This window comes from Falco punctatus, assembly GCF_963210335.1.
Source record: "Falco punctatus genome assembly, chromosome: 1".
In the NCBI taxonomy this organism is placed as follows: Eukaryota; Metazoa; Chordata; class Aves; order Falconiformes; family Falconidae; genus Falco; species Falco punctatus.
In genome coordinates this window covers 76,851,466-76,877,331 of record NC_137580.1, presented here as the reverse complement: position 1 = coordinate 76,877,331, position 25,866 = coordinate 76,851,466, and the positions used below count along the sequence as shown (strand labels likewise).

General features: G+C 40.0%; 1 protein-coding gene across 2 annotated transcripts in view; it reads left to right on the top strand.

Annotated features, from left to right (window-relative positions):
* The window catches only part of FBXW7 (F-box and WD repeat domain containing 7), a 216,423-nt gene that overhangs the window by 94,718 nt on the left and 95,839 nt on the right, over positions 1-25,866 (top strand). For both annotated transcript variants that reach the window (XM_080384885.1, XM_080384884.1), the window contains one exon: positions 12,839-13,396. In XM_080384885.1, coding sequence (XP_080241011.1) covers positions 12,908-13,396 — 489 coding nt within the window. In that variant the 5' untranslated portion in view covers positions 12,839-12,907. The remainder of the gene's footprint in view (positions 1-12,838; positions 13,397-25,866) is intronic.

Genomic DNA, 25,866 nt, shown 5'->3' with positions numbered 1-25,866 from the left:
GGTTGGGTTATCATCTTCCTTCAAAACTGGCAATCTCGCATGCTGTTTGTCAGCAAGTGCCTTGTTGTTCTGCAAGGTCAGATTTTATATCTGCTGCCGGAAAGCCTCCCTGTGACACAGAGAACATAACACTTAGGAACTGATGTGTGGTAGGCAGCGTTCTGGAGACGTGAGGTTAAGGAGGCGGCCTTTGTTTTCTTTTAATGTTATGTGGAGACCATAATTGTTTTTTTGCTTTTAAGTGAGACACCAGGAAGGGGAATTTGTTCTGCTGTGCCCTGTTAGTATGTGACCTTGTTTTACTTAGGCCTTTCTACCGCTGAGGATGCTGAAAATGCAGACAAACCAATGTATTAAGAGAGTTCAGCAAGTCTGGTAAATGCTGCCCTTCTGTTTCTTTTTGTATTTCTTGCTTTTATTAAAAGGAAGAAAGTGTAGGTCAAAGGCTCCTTATCAGATGTTGATGCAAAGGCATGTAATGAGTTCATTGACTAGCTCTGGAAGAAAGTACATGATTCAGAGTTCGTCTTTTAAAATGCAGCATTCAGAATGGAGACAACGTTGCCCAGCAGATACTGCGGAAAATCTGATTGAATGTAAACAGCTGAACATTTCATGAGATATGAATTGGGACTGTGGACAGATAGGCATTCTTCATAAAATATATATTACTCCTTGTTCTTTTAGAGTAACCTCACAAGAATAAGGCTGAGCTGTATTTTTTCCCCACCAAAATAGTAAAATATACCAGTGTTAATGTTGTGTGTGGCTTGCATGGAGCATGTTTTCTACCCCAACCTGATCCCTAGCTATCTTTTCTTATCTCAGAAACTCAGTTCATAACTCTGCTGAAGTAAACAAATAAGAAATTATCTTTGTCTATAATGTATTACAGCTTTTTACTCCCAGCTGCTTTAACAGTACTGATAGAATTACTTCAATTTTTTCCCTAGTAATTAGGAGTACATGACAGCTGAATACTATAGATAATTGCCCTTCAGACTTGTTTTAGAGAGAATAGGCAACTGAAAACAGAAAATTGAAATATAAATTTTTGGCAGTAGCCTGGAATAAGCATTATCCACTATGTATCTTAAGGTAGAAAATGTTGTTGATGACAGCTTGGCAAGACTTGGGGGTTTTGTTCTTTTTCCCTTGTCTGTTGTCATCTTGTATGCTTGGAATAATGTAGAAGGACTGGGAATTAAAAAAAAAAAAAAAAAAGTGGTTTGTTTTGTTTGTAAAGTGTAGTGTTCAAATTAATAGATGGCTATTTAATCTCTGGTAGGGTATTCTTTATTTTTAAAATAACCTGGTAATCTTTCCTAGAAGGTTAGTCTGATGCAGAAGTCTGCGTCAGAACAGAATGAAGAGATTACACTTCGCATAGCATAACCCGCATTGCTTCTCCTTTACTTCATTAGTCATTATTAAGAGGCTTGAAAATACTGTTCTGTGCCTTGAAGCTTCTTGGGAGTAAAGAGAGTTGATTATTCTTGGTGATTAGAGGCAGTATAAGAGCTGCTTGAAAAGGGGGTATGTATTTTGAACTTGTAAAAATTGATCAAATACAAATGTTCTTCAATAGTAGTCACTGTTGTTGATTCTCACTTTCCCTCAGCTTCAATCCTGCTGTCTTTTTCTTTTTAACCACTAGAATACTTTTCAGTGTAAAGGGTGTATGTTGTCATTCCACATTAGAAGTTGTCTATCTTAAACAGCTCTGAGGTAGGGGAGACTTTAGTGCTTGTTGTTAATTTCCTCCCTTTCAAATATAACTAAATTAAGTTTAAGTTCAACTAAATTTAGATGCTGTTTGCCTTCAGAGTTTATTCCCCCACCTCAGTTAAAGATGACCTTTTTTTAGGCCATCTTTTCTGTGCTGTGTTCTAAGTTGACTTTTTTTTTTTTTTGGCTATTTCTGCTGTTCTGCATGTCTGCCTGTTTGTGCTGCACTTCTGCAGCATTTGCATTGGAGATTCAGTCCAAGAAATCATGCTAGTGTTTTGTCAGAAGCTGACACCAGCCATCTGGTAAAATTGCAATTCAGTATCAGTAAAACCCGTAATTCGGGGAAATGTACCCAAAATTACTTTTATGATTAGCGGACAGGAAAGAAACAGAGACAGAGAAGTCAGTTGGGTACTCTATAAATCACTTTGAGGTTTTCAGACCAAACATCTTAATGGCAGTGTTCTTGCTGCCAAATGCTGTTTTGCTTTTGCCTTCAGAATAGTTTGCATTAATAATGAGCAACTCTGCTTGGAAGTTATTTATGTATTGCTCTTACGCCACAGCTTCGCAAAGCAGCACCACGCTAGGTAACAGACCACGTGAATGGATTCGTAAAACAGTTTAGCATATTGTACTGCTGAGGTCTGTAGGTTTTCCCATTGGAAATGCATCCCAGCCCCAGGGCCACATTCAGGAATGTTGTGGATGCTGAAGAAAAATTTATATTAAGGCTATTTTGCCCATAACATGCTAGCTTGTGCGTTAAGCCTGGTGGTTGTGAAATAAGCCTGCACTGAAACTAGGCAGGTTTTAATCAGCAGTTTGGTAGAATGCTTTGCCTGTGTGTCATAGAATCATTTCGGTTGGAAAAGACCTTTAAGATCATCAAGTCCAGCTGTTAACCTAGCACTGCCAAGTCCACAATGAAACTGTGTCCCGAAGCACCGCATCTGTGCGTTTTTGAAACATTTCCAGGGATGGTGATTCCACCACCTCCCTGGGCAGCCTGTTCCCACGCTTGACCACCCTTTCAGTGAAGAATTTTTTCCTGATATTCAATCTAAACCTCCTCTGGTGCAACTTGAGGCTGTTTCCTCTTGTCCCATCACTTGTGATCTGGGAGAAGAGACCGGCCCCCACCTGCCTACAACCCCCTCTCAGGCAGCTGTAGGAGCAATAAGGCCCCCCCGAGCCTCCTCCTCTCCAGGCTGAACACCCCGGTTCCCTCAGCCGCCCCTGCCAAGACTTGTGCTCCAGCCCCCCCACCAGCCTCGCTGCCCGTCCCTGGACACGCTCCAGCACCTCCCTGTCCCTCTTGCAGCGAGGGGCCCAAACCTGAACTCGGTACCTGAGGTGCGGCCTCACCAGTGCCGAGCGCAGGGGGACGGTCACTGCCCTTGCCCCGCTGGCCACACCGTTTCAGACACCAGCCAGGACGCTGCCGGCCTTCCTGGCCACCTGGGCACCCTGCTGGCTCCTGCCCAGCCGGCTGCCAGCCAGCACCCCCAGGCCAGGTATTTATTTCCACTTACGTCACTGTGGGAGTGCAGAGGAGGTGACAGCTCTTATTAGTGTACGTTCCCAGGGAGAGGCGGTCAGCTAACCATGCCTCCGTACCTGCCCCTCTGGTACGGGTTCTGCAGTTGTTCAATGCATGTGTTAAACTCTGATGGAGTATATTTCTTATTTAAGTCTTAAAGTGGTGATGAATTTACTGTCTTCCTGGTAAGCTATTACAGTCAGTAATTATCCTCATATTTAATTCCATTTGGATTTTTCTCATTTCAGCATTCATTGATTGGATTCTTGTCTATTAGATAAAATTGGCCTAGATAGTTGGAAGGAAAGCAGTTGTTTCTGCACTGTAATAATCATGTTGCCTGTTTACTTGAAGTAAGTTACTCGAGTGATTGTTTTGGACTTCGTAGTTGAGATTTCTTTTTGTTGGTACCTATAGCTTAAGGTGTGTTAACTCAGTATGAGTTTTCCATGCCTCAGTAACACTCCAGCAAAGCTTAACCAAAGTTTGCTACTAGAAGGCAAGACTAGCAGTGTCATCCTCGTTCCTCAGGCTCCTGTCCTGTGGATGAAAGGCCTTGAGCTGCATGAAACCATCCTGTTGTCCCAGGCAGCTGGGGGGGTCCCTGTACACAGTGCTGTTCGTGATGCTATAAAACTGACCGCGAGGACTTTTGTTACAGGGCATATAGGTGGTCTGGTTCACGGGCAGAAAGCCACATGTATGAAGTGCTGTGGAGATTTTGGGCCAGCTTGGAAAGCTACCACAATGACTACGAACCCACAAATCTCATTCACTTATTTTTGGGAGAAGGAGTGAATTCAACCCCAAAATTACCCAAACCTGTTAAGCTTTAAGGACTGCTTGGTCTCCTGTTGTACTATAAGAGGATTAGCGATCTTTTTTGTAGAGAAATTATGTATTATGTAGGTACCTATCGTGAAATAGAAGTTGGGATGATTCTGTTTGTACATTTCTAGGCTTTGCCAAGTAGGCATGCAACAGCATCTTTAAATATAAAAGTATAATAAACTGCCCGCCTATTTTTCTAATCTGAGAATTTTTCAGCCCACGTGCTTCTCAAATAATGTAACTAAAGATACTCTGTTTATGTTGCTGTAAGTATGATCTAATGTTTGCTTTTGGCAAGAAACTCTTCTTGTTAGTATGCACAGAAGGCATAGTTTACGTGAGACTGAAATACTAAGATAGAAACTTGCTGTTCTAAATTGAGCAAATAAGCGTGCTTGTGCTGTATCGCTAGCAATAGTAGTATAGGCTTCTTGTAGTAATCTAATTTGTGAAAAAACATGCATTTATTATGCAAGATAATTATTTTTTTCATTTAGAGAAGTAAAGATTTTGATATAGAAACCCACGTAATTGTACAGTTATCAAAGCAGAAAGGGTAAGACAATGTAATTAAAAATTGTGTGCTTTGCTTTTCTAGTGCAGAGGTCCTTTCAGTGAGAAAATGGACACTGCTTGATATTAAAGATTAAGTGGAGGCATGGAAGATTATATGGAGGACTTGCTTGTTTTGTTTTCAATAGCTGCTGGAAAACTTGGCACCGTTTAAATAACTCAAAGCTTTTTTCCGCTTTCCCTTCTCTGAGGAAAAGGGGAGAGAAGCCTTTCATTAGTTGCACATGATAGTTAACTTGTCACATTTTACAGCTCAATCCATTTTCTTTGAAGAGTTGTTAGTGAAAAGACAAACAAACCTTCTTTTGTGTAACAGTCATTATTATTATAACTACTAAAAATAACAGGATTATTTATATGAACACAGTAAGATCAGTCATAATCACTGATCCCCTCCTACTGTGGATTGTTATCTCCCATGATATCTTTCAAGGAATTTAAATAATTTTATTCTAAATTATATCCATTCATTCTTCTTGATGAAAACATAACAATGCAGAATTAAAAATAAGGAGTAACTTTTGTACTTTTATTGCTGGTCTTGGCTTTCGGGGAGCTAAGTTATGAACAGGTTTCTTGATAAACAGACACGAGCTCCCACTTCTTCAATGACACCATACAGATGTTAATAACTTGTTGGGATATGGCTTTGAGGAAAACGACTTTGCATTTTAATTTATTTAATTTTTTTTAATACAGTTTTCTTATTACTGGGTGATGGAGGCTTTCAACAATTTCTTCATGGGTCACTTTCAGATTTCCCTCTTATCAACTTTAGCCCATCCTTACTGCAGAATCTCACAGTAGTTCTCGTTTTCTGAAATATCACAAGTTTAAGGTAAAAACATAACTTGTGTAACACACTATTCACCAATTGTTTGCTATGATATTTTCCTCCTTTTTGAAACAAGGAAAATGCAGGCATTTTCTTAACACTTGAAATACAAGAATTAAGGTAATGAACAGATAAACGTCTACAGAAAAATAAACAGCGGTTACCTCACTTCCCATTATGTGCTGATTGCTTTGATTTTGTCATCAGATTACGTTTTATAGCATGATTCTCTGTCCTGGAACATTAAAAACTGCTAAAACTTTAACTCTGATTTATATATTTTTTTAAAATTTTTTTGCCCCCTCTGCAAGAAGTCTGAGTTAGTCTTCTGTGTAAAATTTTAGCCAGAGCAGTCTTGTTTTTGAGGAGAGTGCACAAGGAGTGAAGAAAAGGACATTTGATTTAAAGCATTAGGACTTCACACTCCTCTTGTTCTTGCAAAGAGAATCTGTGGAATTCATTTTAGCTGTAATACATCCAGATTCGGTGTTTGTGTGCATGCTGTAGGTGGTTGTGTTTCCCGCATGAATGGGATGAATCCATGTTGCCCTGCTTATACACAGCACGTATGTTGCACCTTTTGCAGCTTTTCCCACTCTATCCACAGTCACTATCTGTGAGGGTTAAGTGAACCTGTGTCAAAGAGACTGGGCTTTTATGGTGATTGCTGAGAAGAGTTTTGTTCATCCACTTACTCATGCAATACAACATTATTTGTTTCTGAATAAAGAATTGATGTTAAAAGTTAATATTTGTAATGATGTTAAATGTGCACAAATGGAAACACTATGAAAGAAATAAATGAAAAGAGAAGAAATGATAGATCCATAAAATGGGAGTTTGTTCTTCCACATTAACAGGACAAAGACCTGTTGAACAAAAAATCTTATCTTTGATTCAGCAGTTGACTTTTAAGGAGAGTTCAGGCATCCACAGATAGAAGTGTGTGTATGAATGTAGCTTAAGTATGTAAATTCTTGTAGTAATTACTGATTTTCTAAACTACTTTTTGTGCTCTCATTCGCTAGTGGGTTGTGTGTGCTATTTCATATTTTATCCTATATTAAATACTTCACCTGTGTCTACCAGAAAAGGCAGGATTACGTGATGGGTCCTTCATATGCCTTTGTCTTTTCAGTCCGGAGTTAAAACAAAGTTTTCTTTTTAATGGTCTCTGCGTTTTGGTCCCCATAAATGATAGCAAGGGACACTGCTCTGTTGTGCTGTTACTACTCACGTATTGTCAGCTATTGCCTCTCGTCTAAATCCCTTCTCTTTCTGTGGGGAACGGATCAGAAAGGAGCCAGGGGTCTGGGGCTGGAGCAGCGCTGCGGGCTAAAAGGGATTGGAAGGCTGAGGCATGGGATTAGAGAGGGAGCTGCGTGAGGAGGCAGTCCTGGGATAAGAAGAAGTAAGTTTGGATGATGAAATAGAGAAGGGAAAAGGTCTGTTGAAATAGGACTGCGGGGTTACTAGAAGCCGGTGAACAGAAGGGAGAGACATCTTACAGTAGACCATATGTGGTGGGAAAACTGGAATTGTCTTTTTTCAGAAACATGTGGAAAGGGAGATCAGGACTCAAGGACTTGATGAAAAGCCTCAGAAGGTACATATGAAGTTGGGGCCAAATTACAATAGGAAGGGGGATAATTAAAACTGGCCACACAAGAAGATTAGTGGCAGCTGGGCTTAATTAAATCTGCATAGGAAACTTTAATTGTGGTAGTTTTTTAAATTTAATGAATACTAAATCTAGGGTTTTTACGTGCTGTCAGATTTATGTTTGACATAAGTAATTAGAGGAGCACCTTTGTTTACTGTTGGTTACTTTGACCACTTTGCGCTGAATAAACAACATGACTTGATTGTTGAAGTATCTAGAGATAGTGAAAAAGGAGCAGGATCGTTTCTAATCCAACAGAAAATGTTCATGTGCTGCTCCAGGAAGTGTTGGCAGAGCTGTGCTGGGCAGGGTGATCGTAGAGCAAGAGCAGAGAGTCTCTTTAGCTGCTAATTTGTTCTGGAGCTTGGAGCTGTGAATAATGGAGTTGACAGAGTGATTTGAGGTGTGTATACATTTCAGAGAAGTAGTTTATCATTCTTGGAAAAAGCATGCATGCTTGTAGAAAAAGATGCGTTGTTAATGATGTATTTTATTTTGATGAAAAGTTATTGAAAGTTTTTAAAGCTGTATGTTAATCTTGCTCTACTTGAAATTTTGTGCTGATGAAGTACAAAGGGTTTTATTTTCCTCTTTTGTACAGTATTCAGCTCAGAATTTTATGACTTGAGGTGTCCGTTACTATGATAAAGTTTGCCATCTTGTGTAGCACAGCAGAATTATTCTCCTGCAACTTTTGCTTAAAGCTCATGACTTTAAACTTGTGGCTTTATTTGAAGTACCTTGTCTTGATCAAGTCCTTGCATGAGGATAATTGTCCACTAGCATAACCTACAAAAGAAAGTGGTGGCTTCTTTATTTGACTTTGTATAGTTTCCATTTCCAGTTATTGCATGTCGATTGTTTTGGTTTGTTGTTGCTTTGCTATTGTTCAAAATCTTTCCTATATACAAATTGTGTAGCCAGTAATCAGATCAATGTATTAAACTTTCTGTTTAATGCAAGATACAGGTCACTTGCTCATAGTGTTTTGCATTGTTGGCTCCATACATGCAAAATATATTTTTTCTTTTTTTCATAAAACACGGTCCACAATTTTATCAGTGTTAATTTTATTGTTTATTTCTACCTGCTGGATGCTGCATTTAATTCTCTTTGCATGTTTTTCAAATGGGCTTAATGGGTTTTGGGTGGCTGGCAGCGCTGGTGCCTACCCATCTGCACACCCATCCTTAGGTGCCTTTGCACTCTGTGTGCCAGTCTGAACTGGGATCGGGAGCATGCTTTTCAAGTGTAACTCCTGCTTGTCCACACCTGCTTCCCACTAGAATGAAAACGCAGCTATCCCAGAGTACCTTCTGGGTGAAACTACACCAGATGTGCCCCAGCTGTGAGGGTCAGTTACGCCCTGGGGTCTGAGCTGGTCTGGAAATAACAGCACTTTCCCCAAAATGCAAAGCTGCATCTCCGCTTTGCACGTGCCAGTGACAATCTTGGCAAAAGTGTGCTTATAAGGATTTTATTTTTCTTGCAGAAGATAGGTTAGGATGTTGAGATGAAACCATAGCAGATCCTTAGCTTGGATAGGATGTTCCTTTTTTACTTCATATTTACTTCAATTATAACTCAGTTACTAAGTTCCAGCTTTTTTACTGGGTTGTGCGTATTAATCTGTGAGGCAGTATTTAACCAAATATTTACAGAAGTTTTTGTGTTAGTCCAATTATCTTTGTCCGCCAAATCTGTAACCTCAAAAAAAGATCTGTTTTAGGAGTGTCCGCTGCCCATAAACCGCATTGTGACTCCAGCCATTCTGTCTTTTCGCTAACTGCTGTCCTGATCAGTATTAGCATGACTTCAGTTAGTACTCAAGTCAGTCTAGCCCTCTAATTTCCAAGTTAGTTCTTTAAAACCTTTGCAAGTTCTGCTATACTTAGTTAAAAAACAACCTCCCCCTCCACCTTTCTGCAAAAACAACCTCCCCCTCCACCTTTCTGCACCAACCTCATTTCCCTTTTTTCCCTTACAGTTTCAAGTGATAAAAAAGGAATAATAAGCCCCAGCAGTACTAATGGAGATCTTTCTGTTTTCCCATAGTTAGATGTTTTTATAGGTTAAAAATGTCTAACAACTTTTGTATCAATTCGAGGGACAGATATTTCAGCCGTAAAGCAAGAAATGCAGTGTTCATCCTTCTTTCTCCGTACAGAATGCAACCTGTTGTGGTGGATAAACCTGAGGAGTTCTCTCTGTAGTTTCCTGGTGTTGCTTGGCATTTCTTACAGGTGGTTTTGAGCAACTGTTACTCTGGGTTATTTTTATAATTATTTTCTGTGCAAATTTAATGGATAAAGATGAAGAATTCTGCAGCATCTAATCTTCAATATAGACGGGGGGATGCATTCATCAACTCTGAATTTATAGCTGGATCAGTCCAGGGACTTCCATTTGCCTTAGGGATTCTTTGTATTTTGCTTTTCTATACAACTGGCTTCAAGTGTTAAGAAACTTAACCTGGGCCAAGTTAGACTTGTTGACGAAGTTTAATGAGTTTTGCATGTTTATGCAAAGCCCTGCTTTGGTGTCTTGTCTAAAAAAATCTCTTTGTGGTCTGAGGTGGGGTAGGAAAGCTCTGTGAACCTGCTGGGGCTTAGCTGATTTGAGTCATTTTGGGCTCGGAGAGTATAAATGAAGGAAGCTCCGTACCAGCTGAAAACAGCATTTTAGTTCTCTGGTAGTTGATTTGTAAATACACTTACTGCAAAATAATAATCCTGTCTTATTCCTTATCTACCTTATATATGGAAATGATTGTATCTTGTGTATTAGCCGACAGTAGTTAATTCTGAAAGCACTTACGTGACAGAAGGCAGCTTTAATGTTTCAAATCTCTCAGATAATGTACATCCATCTGTTCTTTAGCGAATGCTTCACCTCTTTGCATATTGATGGTTTCTGATGTAGCATTGCTTGTAATTAAATTTTGATAATGCATTGTACAGGCTTCTGGAAAAACCAAGTTGAATTTATTTGTGCAAATACAGAGTAAAACTGAAATCACTTATGACTGAATCTAATTTTGTGAATTGATGGTCACTACAAAAATCTAGGCATAATTAAAAATATATAATAGCACTAATGTATGTTCATTTTTTTTAATTGGCTGGAATTTCATTTGGGTATATTAACAGTAACAGTAGTGTTAATTTTGTCACTTATGCATTTAGCAGAATCAGGCATTCTATTATCTAAATATTTCATTGCCGACCCTTCCTGTTCGTTGCTTATAGATACAAATTGAAAGTATGTATTAAATTGTGGATACAAATGCAGCATTTTCAGTTTTATCAAGCAAGCCCTAAACCAACAGTTGATTGATGTATTTGAAACAAAGCTGTTGATCCTGAAAAAATACAGTTAAAAATTGTAAGCTTCATTCATGACTATTTAGAGAACCATTTGTGGTGGAAGCTGAAATTGCTAGATTCTGAAGATGTAAATCTCTTTTGATTTTTTTTTTTTTTAATTCCTGATTTTCACCTGTTTTAATCTTTAAAAAATCCAAATCTTTTCTCTTTCCATGAGAAAGTAAGAGGTAGTGTTGTCGTGTTCATAAAGCCCAAACTATGTAGCAAGCCTGATAAATAGTTGTACTAACCTCAGATTATATATGCAACCAAATTTGACATTTGATGAAATGGAGTTATTAAACATCAATCCAATATGCTACAGTTTCCAGGCTTTGGGGAAAAATGTTAAGTGAAAACATTTCTCTTAGACAGCACGAAGAGCATATTCTTCTCAAGTGCTACTTACTATATATAGAAAATCAAACACATTCACTTTTGATGCCCCTTGCACTCAAGGTTGGAGTCATTAGCTTCTGGTTTGGGTCATGTGCACCCCAGTGTCCTAATGCTTTTTTTCCACTGGTAAAAGCAGGAGTCGGCACAGCCTCTGCTTGCTTCTGTCGCGTCCTTGCCTTGACATGTGGAGCTTAATAGTCTTTTCGTATTAGCTTCTGGTTCGCTCGTTGGAGCTAATTGCTAGTGGATGCTTTCTTTGGAACGCTTATTTCAGCTTCTGAGCTTGTAAGATTTTATTTGGGGGCAGTTGTTACCTGGATAGACATGTGGAAACTTGAGAACCATGACTTTGGGATTTAAGTAATGTTTCCTCAAGGAAGAGGGGACAAGTGTGCAGAGCCCTATCTACAAATACTTCTCAAGGCAAGACTTGAAAAACATCCGTAAAAATGTTTCTGTGGCTTTTATGGTACAACAAAAAGAAAATTACCATAGAGCTATGGTTTCTGGTACTTCCTTCCCCCCTCACCATTAACTTGGATGTTTTTATAAATGTCATGGAGCACAGCTGGGGTTTATCTGTTCCACAACTCCATCATCCAAGGCTCTAGGTTCTTTGGGCTTTTTTTAACTATGAGAGCCTTTCTAAAGAAAAGGAAGGGGATGGGTGGGAGAGATTAGGAGAATATCTTCCAGTACCGAGGTACTCCTGGAAACTTACATCCTTCAACTGCTTCTGCTCCAAGGAGACTCAGCAGTCATGCCTCCCTTCCAGTATTGTATTGTACTTTCTGAATCTCTCACAGCGTTGCCTGCTGAGTGGTGTGGTCTACGGACACCCGAGGACAGTGGTTCAATGCACAGTGAAAAAACTAGTTATTTTCTCTTTGCACACATTTTCATGTGCAACCTGTGACTGACCCCTTGTCAAGTTCATGTCTGGTGTCACCAACTCAACACATCAGTTGAATCTAGAGGAACTGGAGTCGGGATGTACCAGCCTCAAAGGTTGTATAGCTGGAAGTCACATACCAAATCTAAGATCTAGCTAGAGTGTGTTACATCCCTCTGTTCATGTGTATTGCTTACATGCACATGCATCGGCAAATGCATGGATAATTTGGAAATTGCATTAGTATTTTTCAATTTCTGTTAATATGCATCTAAATCTGGCAATTTTTAAACTTCTCAGAGTCTCATTTAACAACTCTTGTAGCTTCTTAGAGTTTGGAGTACTTTACTGCTAACAGTGGTTTTTGCTGGGTGAGGTATGTGCCATTTCTGAGCTACGTGGGCTGCCTAGCAGTGTCTGTCTGGTTTTGACCACCAGGCATCTCTGTGGCCAATTTAAGACTTGGAAGTGATAAGGCTGTATTCTTTAGTGTGTGTTCTCTTTTTCATTTATCTAAAAGAAAATCATAGTTCAAGAAATGAAACTTTCAATTACACCTGAAAATGTGCCTGCTCTTAAGGCATAAGATCAAAAGCAGCTCATAATCTGTAATATATAAAGTCTGTGATCAAATGAGAGGGAAAATACAATGCCACTTGAAAATTATCTTTGTCCAATTTTTAGCAAGTAATATCCTATACTTGGATCTTTAGTTAGTGTGAATGTTAATGGTTCTTGTGGATTCTCTATTAGGGCAAGTAGTTCTGAATTTTGCAGAATGTGGTGCTTGCAGAGGTCATGGTCAGACTGTTTAATAGAAGAAATAACTTTCTTGCTACAAAGTTGTCTGCAGTCTGGGTTTTTCCAGTGGTGTGTCAAGTAGAAATTATTCCTTGTATCTTGGAATCTGAAGTTGTCGGGAGTAATATGATGAAATAAGTTTTTAATGCTTTATCTAATAAAAAAATGTAACTTTTGTAATTACCCACTTTTTTTGTCTCCTTAGAATGTGAAAGCATTTGCATCTTCAGATAGCCTAGCCAAGGTCCAAGAAGTAGCAAGCTGGCTTTTGGAAATGAATCAGGAACTGCTCTCTGTGGGCAGCAAGAGGCGACGAACTGGTGGATCTCTTCGAGGTGATGCTTCCTCAAGCCAAGTAGATGAGGAGCAGATGAATCGGGTCATAGAAGAGGAGGAGCAGCAGCAAAGACGACAACAAGAGGAGCAGCACATTGGGAGGAATGGGGAGATAGGAGGAGAAGAACCTGGATTTGATGACAGGCATGAGTCTCAGCAGGAGCAGTCAGAAGAAAATAACAATAGACTTATTACAGTGGATGAAGAATCCACTTGTAACCAAGAGGAAGAAGATGATGAACATGCTGGTGATCAAGAGGAGGAGGTGGAAGAGGAGGAGGAAATGGACCAGGAGAGTGATGATTTTGATCAGTCTGACGACAGCAGTAGAGAAGATGAACATGCTAACAGTAACAGTGTCACAAATTCCAATAGCCTCATGGACTTGCCCATTCACCAGTCATCGCCATTCTACATAAAGACAAAGGTGAGAAACTACATTTTCTTTGTATGTCCTTAATCCTTGTTAACTCTGGATTTTGCAAAATAACATGCATAATTAACTTAAAGTTTTACAATGAAGCAAAGATTTTACTTCCTAAAGAGCTCATTATGAAGAATTTACGCAGTCCACAAAAACTATACTGTTTTCACTGTTATTATTAAATTATTTGCATGCATTTGACATGAGCAAATACTGCTGTGTATTTTAAGGAATAGAGCTCTGATAACTGTATTCAAAAGATCAAGGTATTTATTTGTAAATATTTATACACGCTAATTCATACACTTAATAAGACCCCTCCAGTCATTATTTATCATTTTTTCCTTCTCAAAGCAGGCAAGAAGGAAGGTAAGCAATTGTGCATATGTGGTGCTCTCTGAGAATAGCTGGCTCATTTAGATGAAAACATTGTAATGAAAAAATGGGTGGAATATTACAGAAGCATCAAGTTCTTTCTTCTGGCCAGGTTATGGTGAGTTCAGTGACAAAATGCAGGTTAAAAACTGTGTTAGCCAGTCATTCAGGTTACTGAATGTAATAACAAAATTACTGCAGTGTTGTAGGGTATCCTGCTTGTGAGAGGACCCTGTAAATTGTGTGCAGTGATTGTTGAGAACTTCTGATTTGCAATAAGAATTTGGGAATAAATACTTGTAATTTTGTTGCTACTTCTATCACCTAACATTTTAGATTTTAAAAAAATCATATTTTTGGAACATTAGTTCCAGTGTACATTCGTAGTGCACAGTATTTTCCGGATTCTTCAGGAAGCAGGAATTCTGTTAATTTTTAGGAGCAGCAAAACCTGAAAGAATAATGAAAGCATTGATACTGGACTAATACAAAAAAGGAAGCAGGAAAGTGTTCTTGTGGAATAATGTTGTTCTTAAACCTGTGTACCAATTTCTTTTTTTAATCATTAATTGGTAATAGAACACCTGGACTCCTCTCAGCTTTCAAAAAAACAAAATGACAACCCCCCCGCCCCGAAATTTTTGCAATGTACTTTAAAAAAAAACAACAAACTGTTGTAAAACAAAATAAAACTACAAAAAATATCAGTTAACATAAGTTAACAGGATTCCCTCTGTGTTTGAGTATGAACATACATGTATACAGATGCAGAATCAGTCTTGAAGATGTGCTATAACAGTAGAACAGGTAAATAGGATGAACGTTTGCCCTGGAAGCTGCAGCACTGTTTTTGGTAATAGTAATTAGCATGTAATTCACTTGTGTGTTTAAAGTTTCTCAATTATTATCTTTGATTTTTGAAAAGTCATAATGTTTTCACATCTGTTTTTAGTAAATGATGTAATTTTCTGTTGATAATTCTACTGTTCAAAGTACTGAAGTATATGCTTTCTAATTTGAAGTGAAATACTGTCATATTTCATGTCATTCATTTGGTTATTTTACAACTCAAATTCTTGTTTTTATTCCAATACTTTGGTTTTCCTGAATTTAGTATGACTTACTGAGTATCGTACAAAACTAGCATTCAGTATGGACTTTATATTTAATATAGGAAATACTCACACTCAAAAATATGTTTTTAAGTCTCTGAATTGGAAAATATTGAAGTGCTTTGTAAATAACCACGTTTGAGTGATACACAGACAGAATACAACAGTTTTCAGTGATGGTCGGTTTTGAAGCTCTTTTAATGATCTTCAATAATGAGTGCAGTTTTTTTCTTTAAGGTGTGTTTGATATAAACTGAAACAAGCTGGATAAGCGTGAAGGAATTTGTCTGAATGATTTTTGTAATGATGCACAATTTTAGTGTGGTGTGATCGTTGCTTTGCATGTTGCTTCTGTGCAGCGCTGGCCAGTTTTGTCTGTGCTCTGTCCCCAGGCTGTGCTTCTGCAAGAACTGTTGGGGAGCTACATACGAACTGTATTTGGGAATTGTTTGTGATACATGGTGTAACTCTGTTTTAGGTAGTTTTGACTGTGTACCTGAAGGATCAGCACAGGTTAGAAAGCAGCTTGAATTGGCACTGCTCTGGGTCACGGTTACACACGACTGACATAATGCCTGACATAATGTTGCTTATTCATTAATAAATCAACATTTAACCATAGGAGCACATTCTGTGCTAAAAAACGTAGAAATACGGCTGTGCTGGAGCATAAATGAATGAATGACCAGAGTAAAAATAAACATGACTGACTAATATGCTGCTTTTGAGAAGAAAAAGGAGTGTTTATAGACTCATCAACTGCCTTTATGAGTGATTTCTAGTTCTACCTGTTGAAGATAGACTCACAGTAGGAGACTTGAACCTTATAGACTTATTTTTAACTTTTCAGATGTGCTTCTCAGCATTTGTAATGTAGGCTAGTTCTCCTTGTAACTCTGGCTGCGTTACCTGCTGACTTGCTCTATGCTGTGCTCCTGCGAAACTTGCTCTGCACCACCAGCAGCAGCTGTGATGACTGAATGCGCTACTTGCTGTTTGTGTGTCAGATGTAAACCTGGCTCCTCAGCAGCATGCATTCCTGATCCAGCATAGCTGCTGGTTCGGTCTGGATGTATGTATGTACCAATATTGGCAACACACAGTTTTCATCACTGCCAAATACCAAGAGGTAACATTTAGACTGAATAAAATAGCTACTGCCGTAGGTGTCAGTGTGCAGCTCCTATCAACTTTTTGATATCTCTGTTCTATCTTTTAGTCCTTTCCTCATAAACCACTGAATAAAGTCTCTTTCTAATCTGACTTTTCTTTGCTTACTGGCCTGCAGGACCCTGTGTGGTTAAGGCAGGCAATGGCAAGGTTCCTACATAACACTGCAGTGTGTCCTGCTTGTGTTAGCCACCTCTCACCTGGACTTCCACTTGACAGCAGCAAGCTTGCTCTGTTCTATTAGGTACATTTCACCAGAAGCATAAACCCCGTTATATTTATATATAAACACATTTATATATATTCGCATTATAGGTAATGTTTATATAATATATATAATTATATATACATATTTGCCTCACACTACTGCACTGCACAAATAGCTGAGATAATTGTTGCCATAATGTTGTGAAAATGTTATGACTAAAGGGCATGTACACTCGAAACGAGAAAGCTGGTGGTTCAGGAGGGTCTCATTGCATTCACAAGCAACACCCAGGAATCCTCCCCCAGGAAGGGTCCTTGTGGTTACCTGTTAGAATTTCCTGCATAAAACATGAGGCTGCTTGTATTGACTTCTGCACAGGTTAAAGCGTATTTTTAGGAAAATTTCACCATCGGAAAACAGGAAACAGTCCAGCAAGGCAAATGTATCTCAGGGTTAGGTTAATAGTTTGTTAGTTATCACCAGTGTTTAAACTTCTGCACCTTTACTCTACTCTGCCTTCTTCCTGCTATGTGTCTTTTTTTGACCATTATGATTAATTATTTTTGTGTTGTACTGAAGAGCTGTTTAACAAGTGGGTTTTTCTTCCCACATACATAGACAAATTCACTCCAGAAAGGTGTCTTAAATAATGACACTGTCTGTTGAGCATATTTTTCTATTTTTTGTTCTTATTATGGTACTTCCCTGAATACTCTCTCTGATTTTTGAACATCTGTCTTGAATTGTAGATATCAGAACTGAGATTAAAACTCCAGTAGCAACTGCACCAATGACAATTAAAATTTGTTCATGCTATTTATTTACCTGTTTATATAAGACACGATTCCATTAACACTTTTGACTGCAGCGTTGCATTGAGATTTCATGTTTGACTGATTTGTCATGATGCAACATGATGTGAGCCTTTTTTAGAGACCTCTGTTCTGAAAGTGTGGCCTGTCCTTTGTACCTAGAGAGAATTGACGCTTGGTTGTATTAAAGTGGCTAGGGTTTTGTCAGATCCAGTGTACCTCATCAGATCCTTTACTGTTTGTTAATTTTTACTCCAGTTGATCTATGTCCTATCAAATGTTGTCATGTCTGTTTTATAAAAATATTAAATAGCACAGGAGGACAAAGTACTATGTGCAGAACTGTTACAGAAACATGCATTTGAGGCTGATGCTTCAACTGACTGCATCATATTTGCGGCATCCGTTTCCAGCGCTCTGGGATGACTTGGTGTTACTTGAGTTCATTAGGAATGGCCATGTAACAATTAACCACAACATAAGCAAACAAATACATCTACAGTGCATCACATATTTCACAGCAACTGCCCTTAAATGCTTTTATCCCTCAGTACATGTGGGATTCTGTAGCACTGCAAGAAGGAGAACATATTACTGGTAGTCACAGTCACTGGGAAATAGCTCATGTAAATTAACATTCTTGCTTATTTTAGATTTAAATTGTTTGTCTACCTGTGTTCATACTCTTGAAATTGTAGTAATAACAAGTATATCACGCCAGCAATGTTTTATCTTTATTGAAACTGGTATTTATGACATAGGTGATAACCAGCATGTTTTTATGGAAAAATTGGCATCAACACAGTTAATCCTATTCTGTGTCAACCATAGCGTTATTTTCTATTGGAGTGACACCTGGGTTTCAGCCTATGGTTATCCAGGTTGTACTGTTTCCTTTTCTGATTTTTTTTAATATATATTACTAGGTTTATTTGAGACTTCTGAAATATTTAGGTTGTTCTAATTCTTAAAAATAATTTTGATCATAATGTATATAATTTTAATTAATTCAAATTTGTGTTTGATTAACTATTTCTACAACTCCCAGTTTTGTAGTTCTTAAATATTAATGACTACCATCTTCAATAGACTGAAATATTTTTATTACGATGGAGGCTTTCAGTTTTCATCAAGATTATTTGTTTTTCTTTAACTGCTGTGAACTTTACTTATTTGGAGGAATATTGGCTTCTCGAAATCTTAGAAATTGTTTCTGAACAGTTGAAATAATTTACAGGTTCGTTCAGCTTTCGTTTGGATTTGACGTATTTTGTGGAAGTGGAGGGAAAAAAAGTCATGATCACTTATAGCCAAGCTCCCATAAATTTAATTGTGCTCTGTTCATTTTTCTTTATCTAAATTTCGACATTACATAATACTTTTAATAGTAAATGTCTTTAATGTTGAAGTCACCTCACTTAGGAAACAATCACTCCAAAAATAAATAAAAATGAAACCCATGAATTTGTGAGAAGCGTTAGCTGCATTCATTCCAGCAAATATTGTCACAGATTTCTATGATTTGATTAGGCAAAACAACTGGCTCGTACCAGACTGGCAGGTCTGAGATCTCCAGGGGCAGATAAATACGTGCTGTAGTTCAAACTGTGGAATCAAGGCATGTTTCCGTTCTTAACTCCTTCTTGCGTGCTTGAAGTTGGTCTCTGGCAAAAGAGGAAAAGAGTCTGAAGGTTATATAGAAACTAGAAGATGCAATTTACCGTGTCCATCTCAAATGGTTGTATTGTTCAGGGAACAGTTGTTGGGAGATAAGCACATGGCAGCCCTCTTTCATCTTAAAGTATGCCTCTTGCTTCACACAGATGCCATCCTGAATGTTCATATAATTTCTTCATTTCATGCCATGCCCTCCTGTTTGAGACGGGATTCCAGGAGCCATCTCTTATTTCTCCACAAATTGTGTTTTGAGGGGAGAATACACCAGAGAAGGCACTAAAGGTATTTTCATGTGTTCTGTAAGGACCTGAATTTAAAAATCCAAGTAAGTGGATAGAGCAGGAGGATTGTTAGCTGGTGCGTGGCCATTTTTCTTGTTCTGGGTTTCAGGAGATGTATTTTTCTGCTCTGCTTCTCTGGAGGGATGTCTGAAAAAGGAGTGTTAGAGCCTGCCTGGGAGATGCTGCGTCCTTCTGGACAACAGGCGCTGTTCAACAAGAGACTTCAGAACAAAAGCCCTCTTACTTAAACGTTTATTTTGTCTCCTTCTTTTGAGTCTGTCATGAAACATAGCAAATTAGGGTATATGAATGTGAAACGTTATTTCTGTGCTATTTGGGCTGTGATGGTGACCCTTCATAAGGGATCAGACATCTGCATGCAGAACCCTCTGCTAACTTTCCGATTTGGTGTGCTCTTCAACTGCAGGTTTCCTTGTTGCAGGATTGTGGGCTGTGATGGTGATTGTTTTCTTGCTTAACGAGAGCTTACTAAAAACCAGAAAACAGATTAGCTAAAATGAAGATGAGAAATTCTTGTGTAGTTGGATAATACAGTACAAAAAGCACTGTGATGCCTCTTCAGCAGTTGTCGTATTTGAGCATTTGTTTCACTACCAAAGGTAATAAGATGACTTTTTAATAGATGTTTTTCATATATAACCTATATTATATACCACAGAATGGTTGGGGTTGGAAGGGCCCTCTGGAGATCACCTGGTCCACCCCCATGCTAAAGCAGGTTCTCCTAGAGCAGGTTGCACAGGATCGTGTCCGGGTAGGTTTTGAATGTCTCCAGAGAAGGAGACGCCACAGCCTCCCTGGGCAGCCTGTCCCAGGGCTCTGTCACCCCCAAGGTAAAGACGTTTTCCCTCATGCGCAGACGGAACTGCCTGTGCTGCAGTTTGTGCCCGTTGCCCCTTGTCCTGTGCTGGGCACCTCTGAAAGGAGCCTGGCCCCGTCCTCTGGACACTCGCCCTTAAGGTGTGTGTAGACACGGATGAGACCCCTCTCAGCCTTCTCCAGGCTGAGCAGGCCCAGCTCCCTCAGCCCTTCCCCGTAAGGGGGATGCCCCGGTCCCCTCATCGCCCTCGCAGCCTCCGCTGGGCCCTCCCCAGCAGTTCCCTGTCTCTCTTACTGGACCCAGTACTCCAGGTGTGGCCTCACCAGGGGGCAGGCAGAGGGGCAGGACAACCTCCCTCGACCTGGTGGCCACGCTCCTCCTAATGCACCCCAGGATGCCACTGGCCCCTTGGCCACCAGGGCACCCTGCTGGCTCACGGGCAACTTGCTGCCCACCAGAACTCCCAGGTCCTTCTCCACAGAGCTGCCCCCCAGCAGGTCAGCCCCAGCCTGTACTGGTGCGTGGGGTGGCTCCTCCCCAGCGGCAGGACCCTCCGCTGGCCTTTGTTGAGCTTGATGAGGTTCCTCTCCACCCAGCTCTCCAGCCTGTCCAGGTCTCGCTGAGCGGCAGCGCAGCCTCCTGGTGTGTCAGCCGCTCCTCCCAGCTGTGTCCCATCAGCAACCTTGCTGAGGGTGCCCTCTGTCCCTTCAGCCAGGTCATGATGGATACGCCGAGCAGGACCGGAGCCAGTCCCGACCCCTGGGGAACACCACCAGCTACAGGCCTCCAGCCAGACTCTGCGCCGCTGATCACAGCCCTCCGAGCTCTGCCATTCAGCCAGTTCTCGACCCACCTCACTGTCCACCCATCTAACCCACACCTCCTGAGCTTACCTGCGAGGGTGTTGTGGGAGATGGTGTCAAAAGCCTTGCTGAGGTCAAAAAAGACAACACCCATGGCTCTCCCCTCATCTACCCAAGCAGTCATTCCATCCTAGAAGGCTATTAGGTTGGTCAGGCATCATTTCCCCTTGGTGAATCCGTGTTGACCACCCCTGATAACCTTCTTTTCGTGCACATGCTTTGAGATGACCTCCAGAATGAGCTGTTCCATCACCTTTCCAGCGATGATGGTGGGTCTGAGCAGCCTGTAGCTTCCCGGGTCCTCCTTTTTGCCCTCTTTGAAGGCTGGAGTGACGCTGACTTTCCTCTAGTCCTCAGGCACCTCTCCTGTCCTCCATGACTTTTCAAAGACAATGGAGAATGGCTTGGCAATGACACCTGCCAGCTCCCTCAGCGCTTGGGTGCACCCCATTGGGACCCATGGATTTGTGGTTAACAATTTTGCTTAAATGATCTCTAACCTGATCACAACCAGGGGAAAGCCTTCCTTTCTCCAGATTCCCTCTCTTGTCTCCAGGGTCTGGGAAACCTGAGGGCTGGCCTTGGCAGTGAAGACTGAAGCAAAGAAGGCATTCAGTAGCTCTGCTTCTCTGTCCTTTGTCATCAGGGCACCCACCTCATTCAGCAGTGGGCCCACATTTTTGTTAGCTATTCTTTTCCTGCTGATGCACTTAAAGAAGCTCTTCTTGTTGTCCTTGACCTCCCTTGCCAGATTTAATTCCAACCAGACCTTAATCTTCTTTGTCACCTCCCTGCATTTTCTGACATTTCTGTATTCCTCCCAAGTGGCCTGTCCCCTTTTCCCTATCCCATAAACTTCCTTCTTCTGTTTGATTTTTGCCAGAAGCTGCTTGCTCATCCATGCAGGCCTCCTGCTCTCTTTGCTTGACTTCTTGCTCATAGGGATCTACCTGTCTTGAGTTTGGAGGAAGTGATGCTTGAGTATCAGCCAGCTGTCTTGGACCCCCCCATCTTCTAGGGCCCTAACCCATAGGATTCCTCCAAGCAAGTCCTTGAGGAGGCCATTGTTAGCTCTTCTGAAACCTAGGCTGCAATCCTACTTACTGCCCTGCTTCCTCCATGCAGGATCCTGAACTCCACCATCTTGTGGTTAGGGCAGCCAAGGCTGCCCCCAGCCTTCAGATCCCCAGCCAGTCCTTCTTTGTGAGTATAAAGGAGCACACCTCACCTTGTTGGCTCCTCCACCACCTGCATCAGTATAACAGTGGTAAAGGCTGAGAAGCAGATTAGTTTTCTTGTGAAAGTGATGTGCTTTGATTGCAGCATCCTCTGATTCCGTGTAGCATACTCTCTGGTTGACTGTAAGTCGCAGTGTGTGTGTGTGTGTGTGTAAGTAAAATAATGGTGCTGTTCCGAGAGTGCCTGTTCGTGGCTGGTTGATGACACTGGAGAGTGAAGGCAGGGAAGGACAGAAGAAAGAAGCTGGGGTGACATTGGTGGAGGTAGGACAGGATGTACCACAGGAAGACCTGTCCCTTGGAGCTTAAATACCCGTGTCTCAAGTTCTGAAGCAAATCCAAAGCCATGCTCACATACGTGGCTTTGAGGTCTCAAACAGCATAGGCTGGGACAGGATTTTGTACTGCGAGGTGCTCAGTCCAGGCTAGTACATAGAGCCACAGGGACATCAAAGATTTACCTTCCAGTGATTTTTGGCTTTGTACGGGACGATAGCATTAATTTTTAAAACTCAAATCTAAGATTGCACTGGGCAGTTTGTGTATATGTGAAGTGAAAAGAGACTCGGGTATGCAAGCCTGTAGTTATCATCAGAACGTTAATACGCTAAAAGCTTTGTAGGGATGGGGGGAAGAACAGGATGATTAGAGAAATGCTGATCCTTGGAAGCAGGTTTTTGTTTTGAGTGCAGGCAGTACACACAATTGAGAGCAGGTTGGAATAGTGTGTGTAGGTGGGGTGATGTGCATGTTAATATTTTTCTCCTTTTCTGAGCAGCAGAGGGGGCTGGTACCGCTTTGCCGCAGCCCTGCCGAGTTTGCAGTGTTTCTTTGCAAAGGTTTTTCCTTCTCTTGCAGCTAAAATCTTGAAGCATGTTTTTTAAGTCTAGGGAATAATTACAACCAGAACAGAAGGACTCAGTATTTTATATTTGTGAAGAAATCTATTTCCAGTATATGAAATGATGTAGGAATATTTCCTTTAAAAAATAAGTATTCATTATTTTTAGGTGGCTTGTGTGATAAGAATGCAATGTGTAAATCTCTGCTCTGAGAGCACACTAGAAAGAGAAAAACTTTATGCCAGAAAAAGAGATAATTTTTTTAATCTTTATTTTTTGCAGGTATTACACATAGGATATATAGATTCTTCAGGACTTTCATCTCCCGAGTTGTGTAATGGTTAATGCTTTAAAGAGTTTTTAAACTAAGTAGTAATTTGGCTAAAGTTGTGTCAAAAACGATGCACATTAAGTACCACTCTGATTTTAAAAATACTGTAAAATAACACATCGGCCATACAAGGTTTTTTTCCTCTTGCCTTCTCCCTGGGATTCTCCTTTTTAATTAAAGCTTCTTCCACATCACTCTAAAAGCTTAGAAACTGGCAAATTTTCTCTTCGCTTGGTTGTTCTGAACTAAAATATAATGAGTGAAGATAAGTAAATAACTTAAGATAAACAGTAATGATTTTTACAACTGCCAGTCAGAATTACTTTTACATTACTGTGGCAGTTTAGTTATTTTGGAGCAAGTTTTGCTGTTTGAAAAAAATACTTTTTTTACTAGTCTTCTGACACAGAGCCCTATTTTTATATTGGTTTGTAATAACATTAGAAATATTCATACTCTGAGATGAATATCAATCAACACTTTTAACCTTTGTCATCTTTACACAGTTTAGTTGCTAATGATTCCAAGCATGCAGGATCATTTGGAAAGGTTATACAACTGTCATTAAAATGTAGTTTGTTAAATATTAAAGCATCCATGGAAGGAATGCAGATTCTCAGCATCTCTGTAGATAGTGAGGTTCTTCCCCATCTGTACTAACCTACAACATGCTGCTTTACTACAAATACCAGCACATCCTTTGAGAAGTACTTAGTATTTGCTCTGCTTTTACTTGGCTGTGTTAAGTAATGGCTTCATTTGCTGCCTAAGGCTTGCAGAGGTTTAGCTGTACTTTTGCATTTTATAAGTAGAATTGCTCCTACACCTTCACTTGCGGTTAAAGCTGGTGGCAAATAATTGCTGCTCTCTTAATTTTTCCCTCCCTGTAAGTGGATCATGAAGCTTGCTAATTGGTATGTGGGCTCTGCTTGTAGTAATGTGGTTATCCCTGATACAGTTTGTGGCTTATCTAAGAACTTGGCTATCTAGTTCAGCATTCTCATGCAAAGTTCTTGAAATACTTAGTAATTAAATGTAACTGTTATGTTAAAATATCACTTGCAGTCAAAGGACAGGAATTTCTTCTATAAAAAATTGGTTTTTTGTTCCCTTAAAGAAGGGTGTCTTACCTGTTTTCAGTCTGATTTTTACAAATATTACTACAGAATTAAATAACGATGCTAATGTATAATTTAAGTGGGTAACTGTACAGAAAGCAAAGTCAAGAATCTCAGTGCCTGGGAAGGAAGAAGAATAGTTTTAACAGAAAACATTGGTGCTGACCATTTGGGTCATAGTTTTGGCCACAAGGTTGTATTTAATAAGTAGGTTTTAATTTATTTTTAAATTTTTTTCTCCTCCCTTCATTACAGGAAGGTGCATGTTTTTTGTGTGGAAAGAGCTAATGCTGATTTAGTTTCTTGTTTAGTTTCCCATTACAGAGATTGCTTACTAGACTAAAGACTTAGCTGAGTAAGGTACAAGCAGTTTTCTACTTGTGTGCCAATAACTGAGATCAGTCTTTCAACTCCAGTCAAGGGATTTACCTCAACTAGCCACACTGGAAAATAAACCTACAGAGCTTTTGATCGTGCCAGATTGGTCCATACAGGTATCTGACTTGGTGTACAATTGTACCTTTGCAGTGGAGCCTGCATCTCAGAGTGTCTAACTGCCTTACTTCTTGGTGGTTCTTACCGGGCACACCTAGTAGTTTCTTCTGAACATACGTGTAATTCTTTTGGAGCCGTGTTGGCTGGTTGTTCGCAGGCATATTTCCAGCAGTTCTCTAAAGCAGGAAGGATAGCAGCCACCTGGGGGGGGGGGGGTGGGGCGAGGGGGGAACAGCCTCTTGGTTTAGACTTGCTCAGAATTGATGCGTTGCCACAAGGTTAGATTGACTTGAGTTGCCTTTTAGTTGCTTGGCCTGCAGAGCTCCTTAAAGGGAAATCTTGGAAAGGAGCTTGCCTGTGTTACTCAAACTGTCATATCAGTTTATTTTATGTAGAATAAATGAAATGGATACCTTCAGGATAACTACTTGAAGCAGTGTCTTGTAGTCACACACTTGTATGTAGGCTTTGAAACCAGTATCAGTTAGGCACTTACATGGGTTTTGCTCTGCATCTTTGTTCTCAAAATGAGAATGCACTTTTTTCTTTTTTTTTCTTTTTTTTTTTGTTAAGGAAAAAGAAAAAATAATTACAGTTATATATTTCAAGACACCAGTTATATGACAACAACATTATGAAGTAGAAATCATGAAAATGTGCTTGAGAACACTTTCAGCATGCTTACCCCCTTGGGATACATGGGTTGTCTAACATACGTTTGGGAGCTCTGCCCCACTTAAATATGCCCTTTGTTCCTTATATTGTTCTTGACTGTGGCAGGTGCTGTTTGTTGCCTGATGTGATTATTAGCCCAAGTATCTCTGGTCTGTGGTGATCCAGCTGTATTTACTGAGCATTTTATCAGTGGATGCTGTTGCTCCGATTGTCAATTTTAATCTGCTTCACCTTTTGGGACTTAACTGAAGTTGATATTGCTGGTTATGAAACTTGATGCAAATGGTGAATCGAAGTGTGAAGAAACTAAAACTTTTGCTGTGAGTTAGTTGACACCCCCCCCTTTCCAAATAGATGGTGTTACATATTCTTTTGGCTATGAGTTTAAGTGTATGTTTAAAAATATGTTATGATCATATGTTTCTTTTATTCACT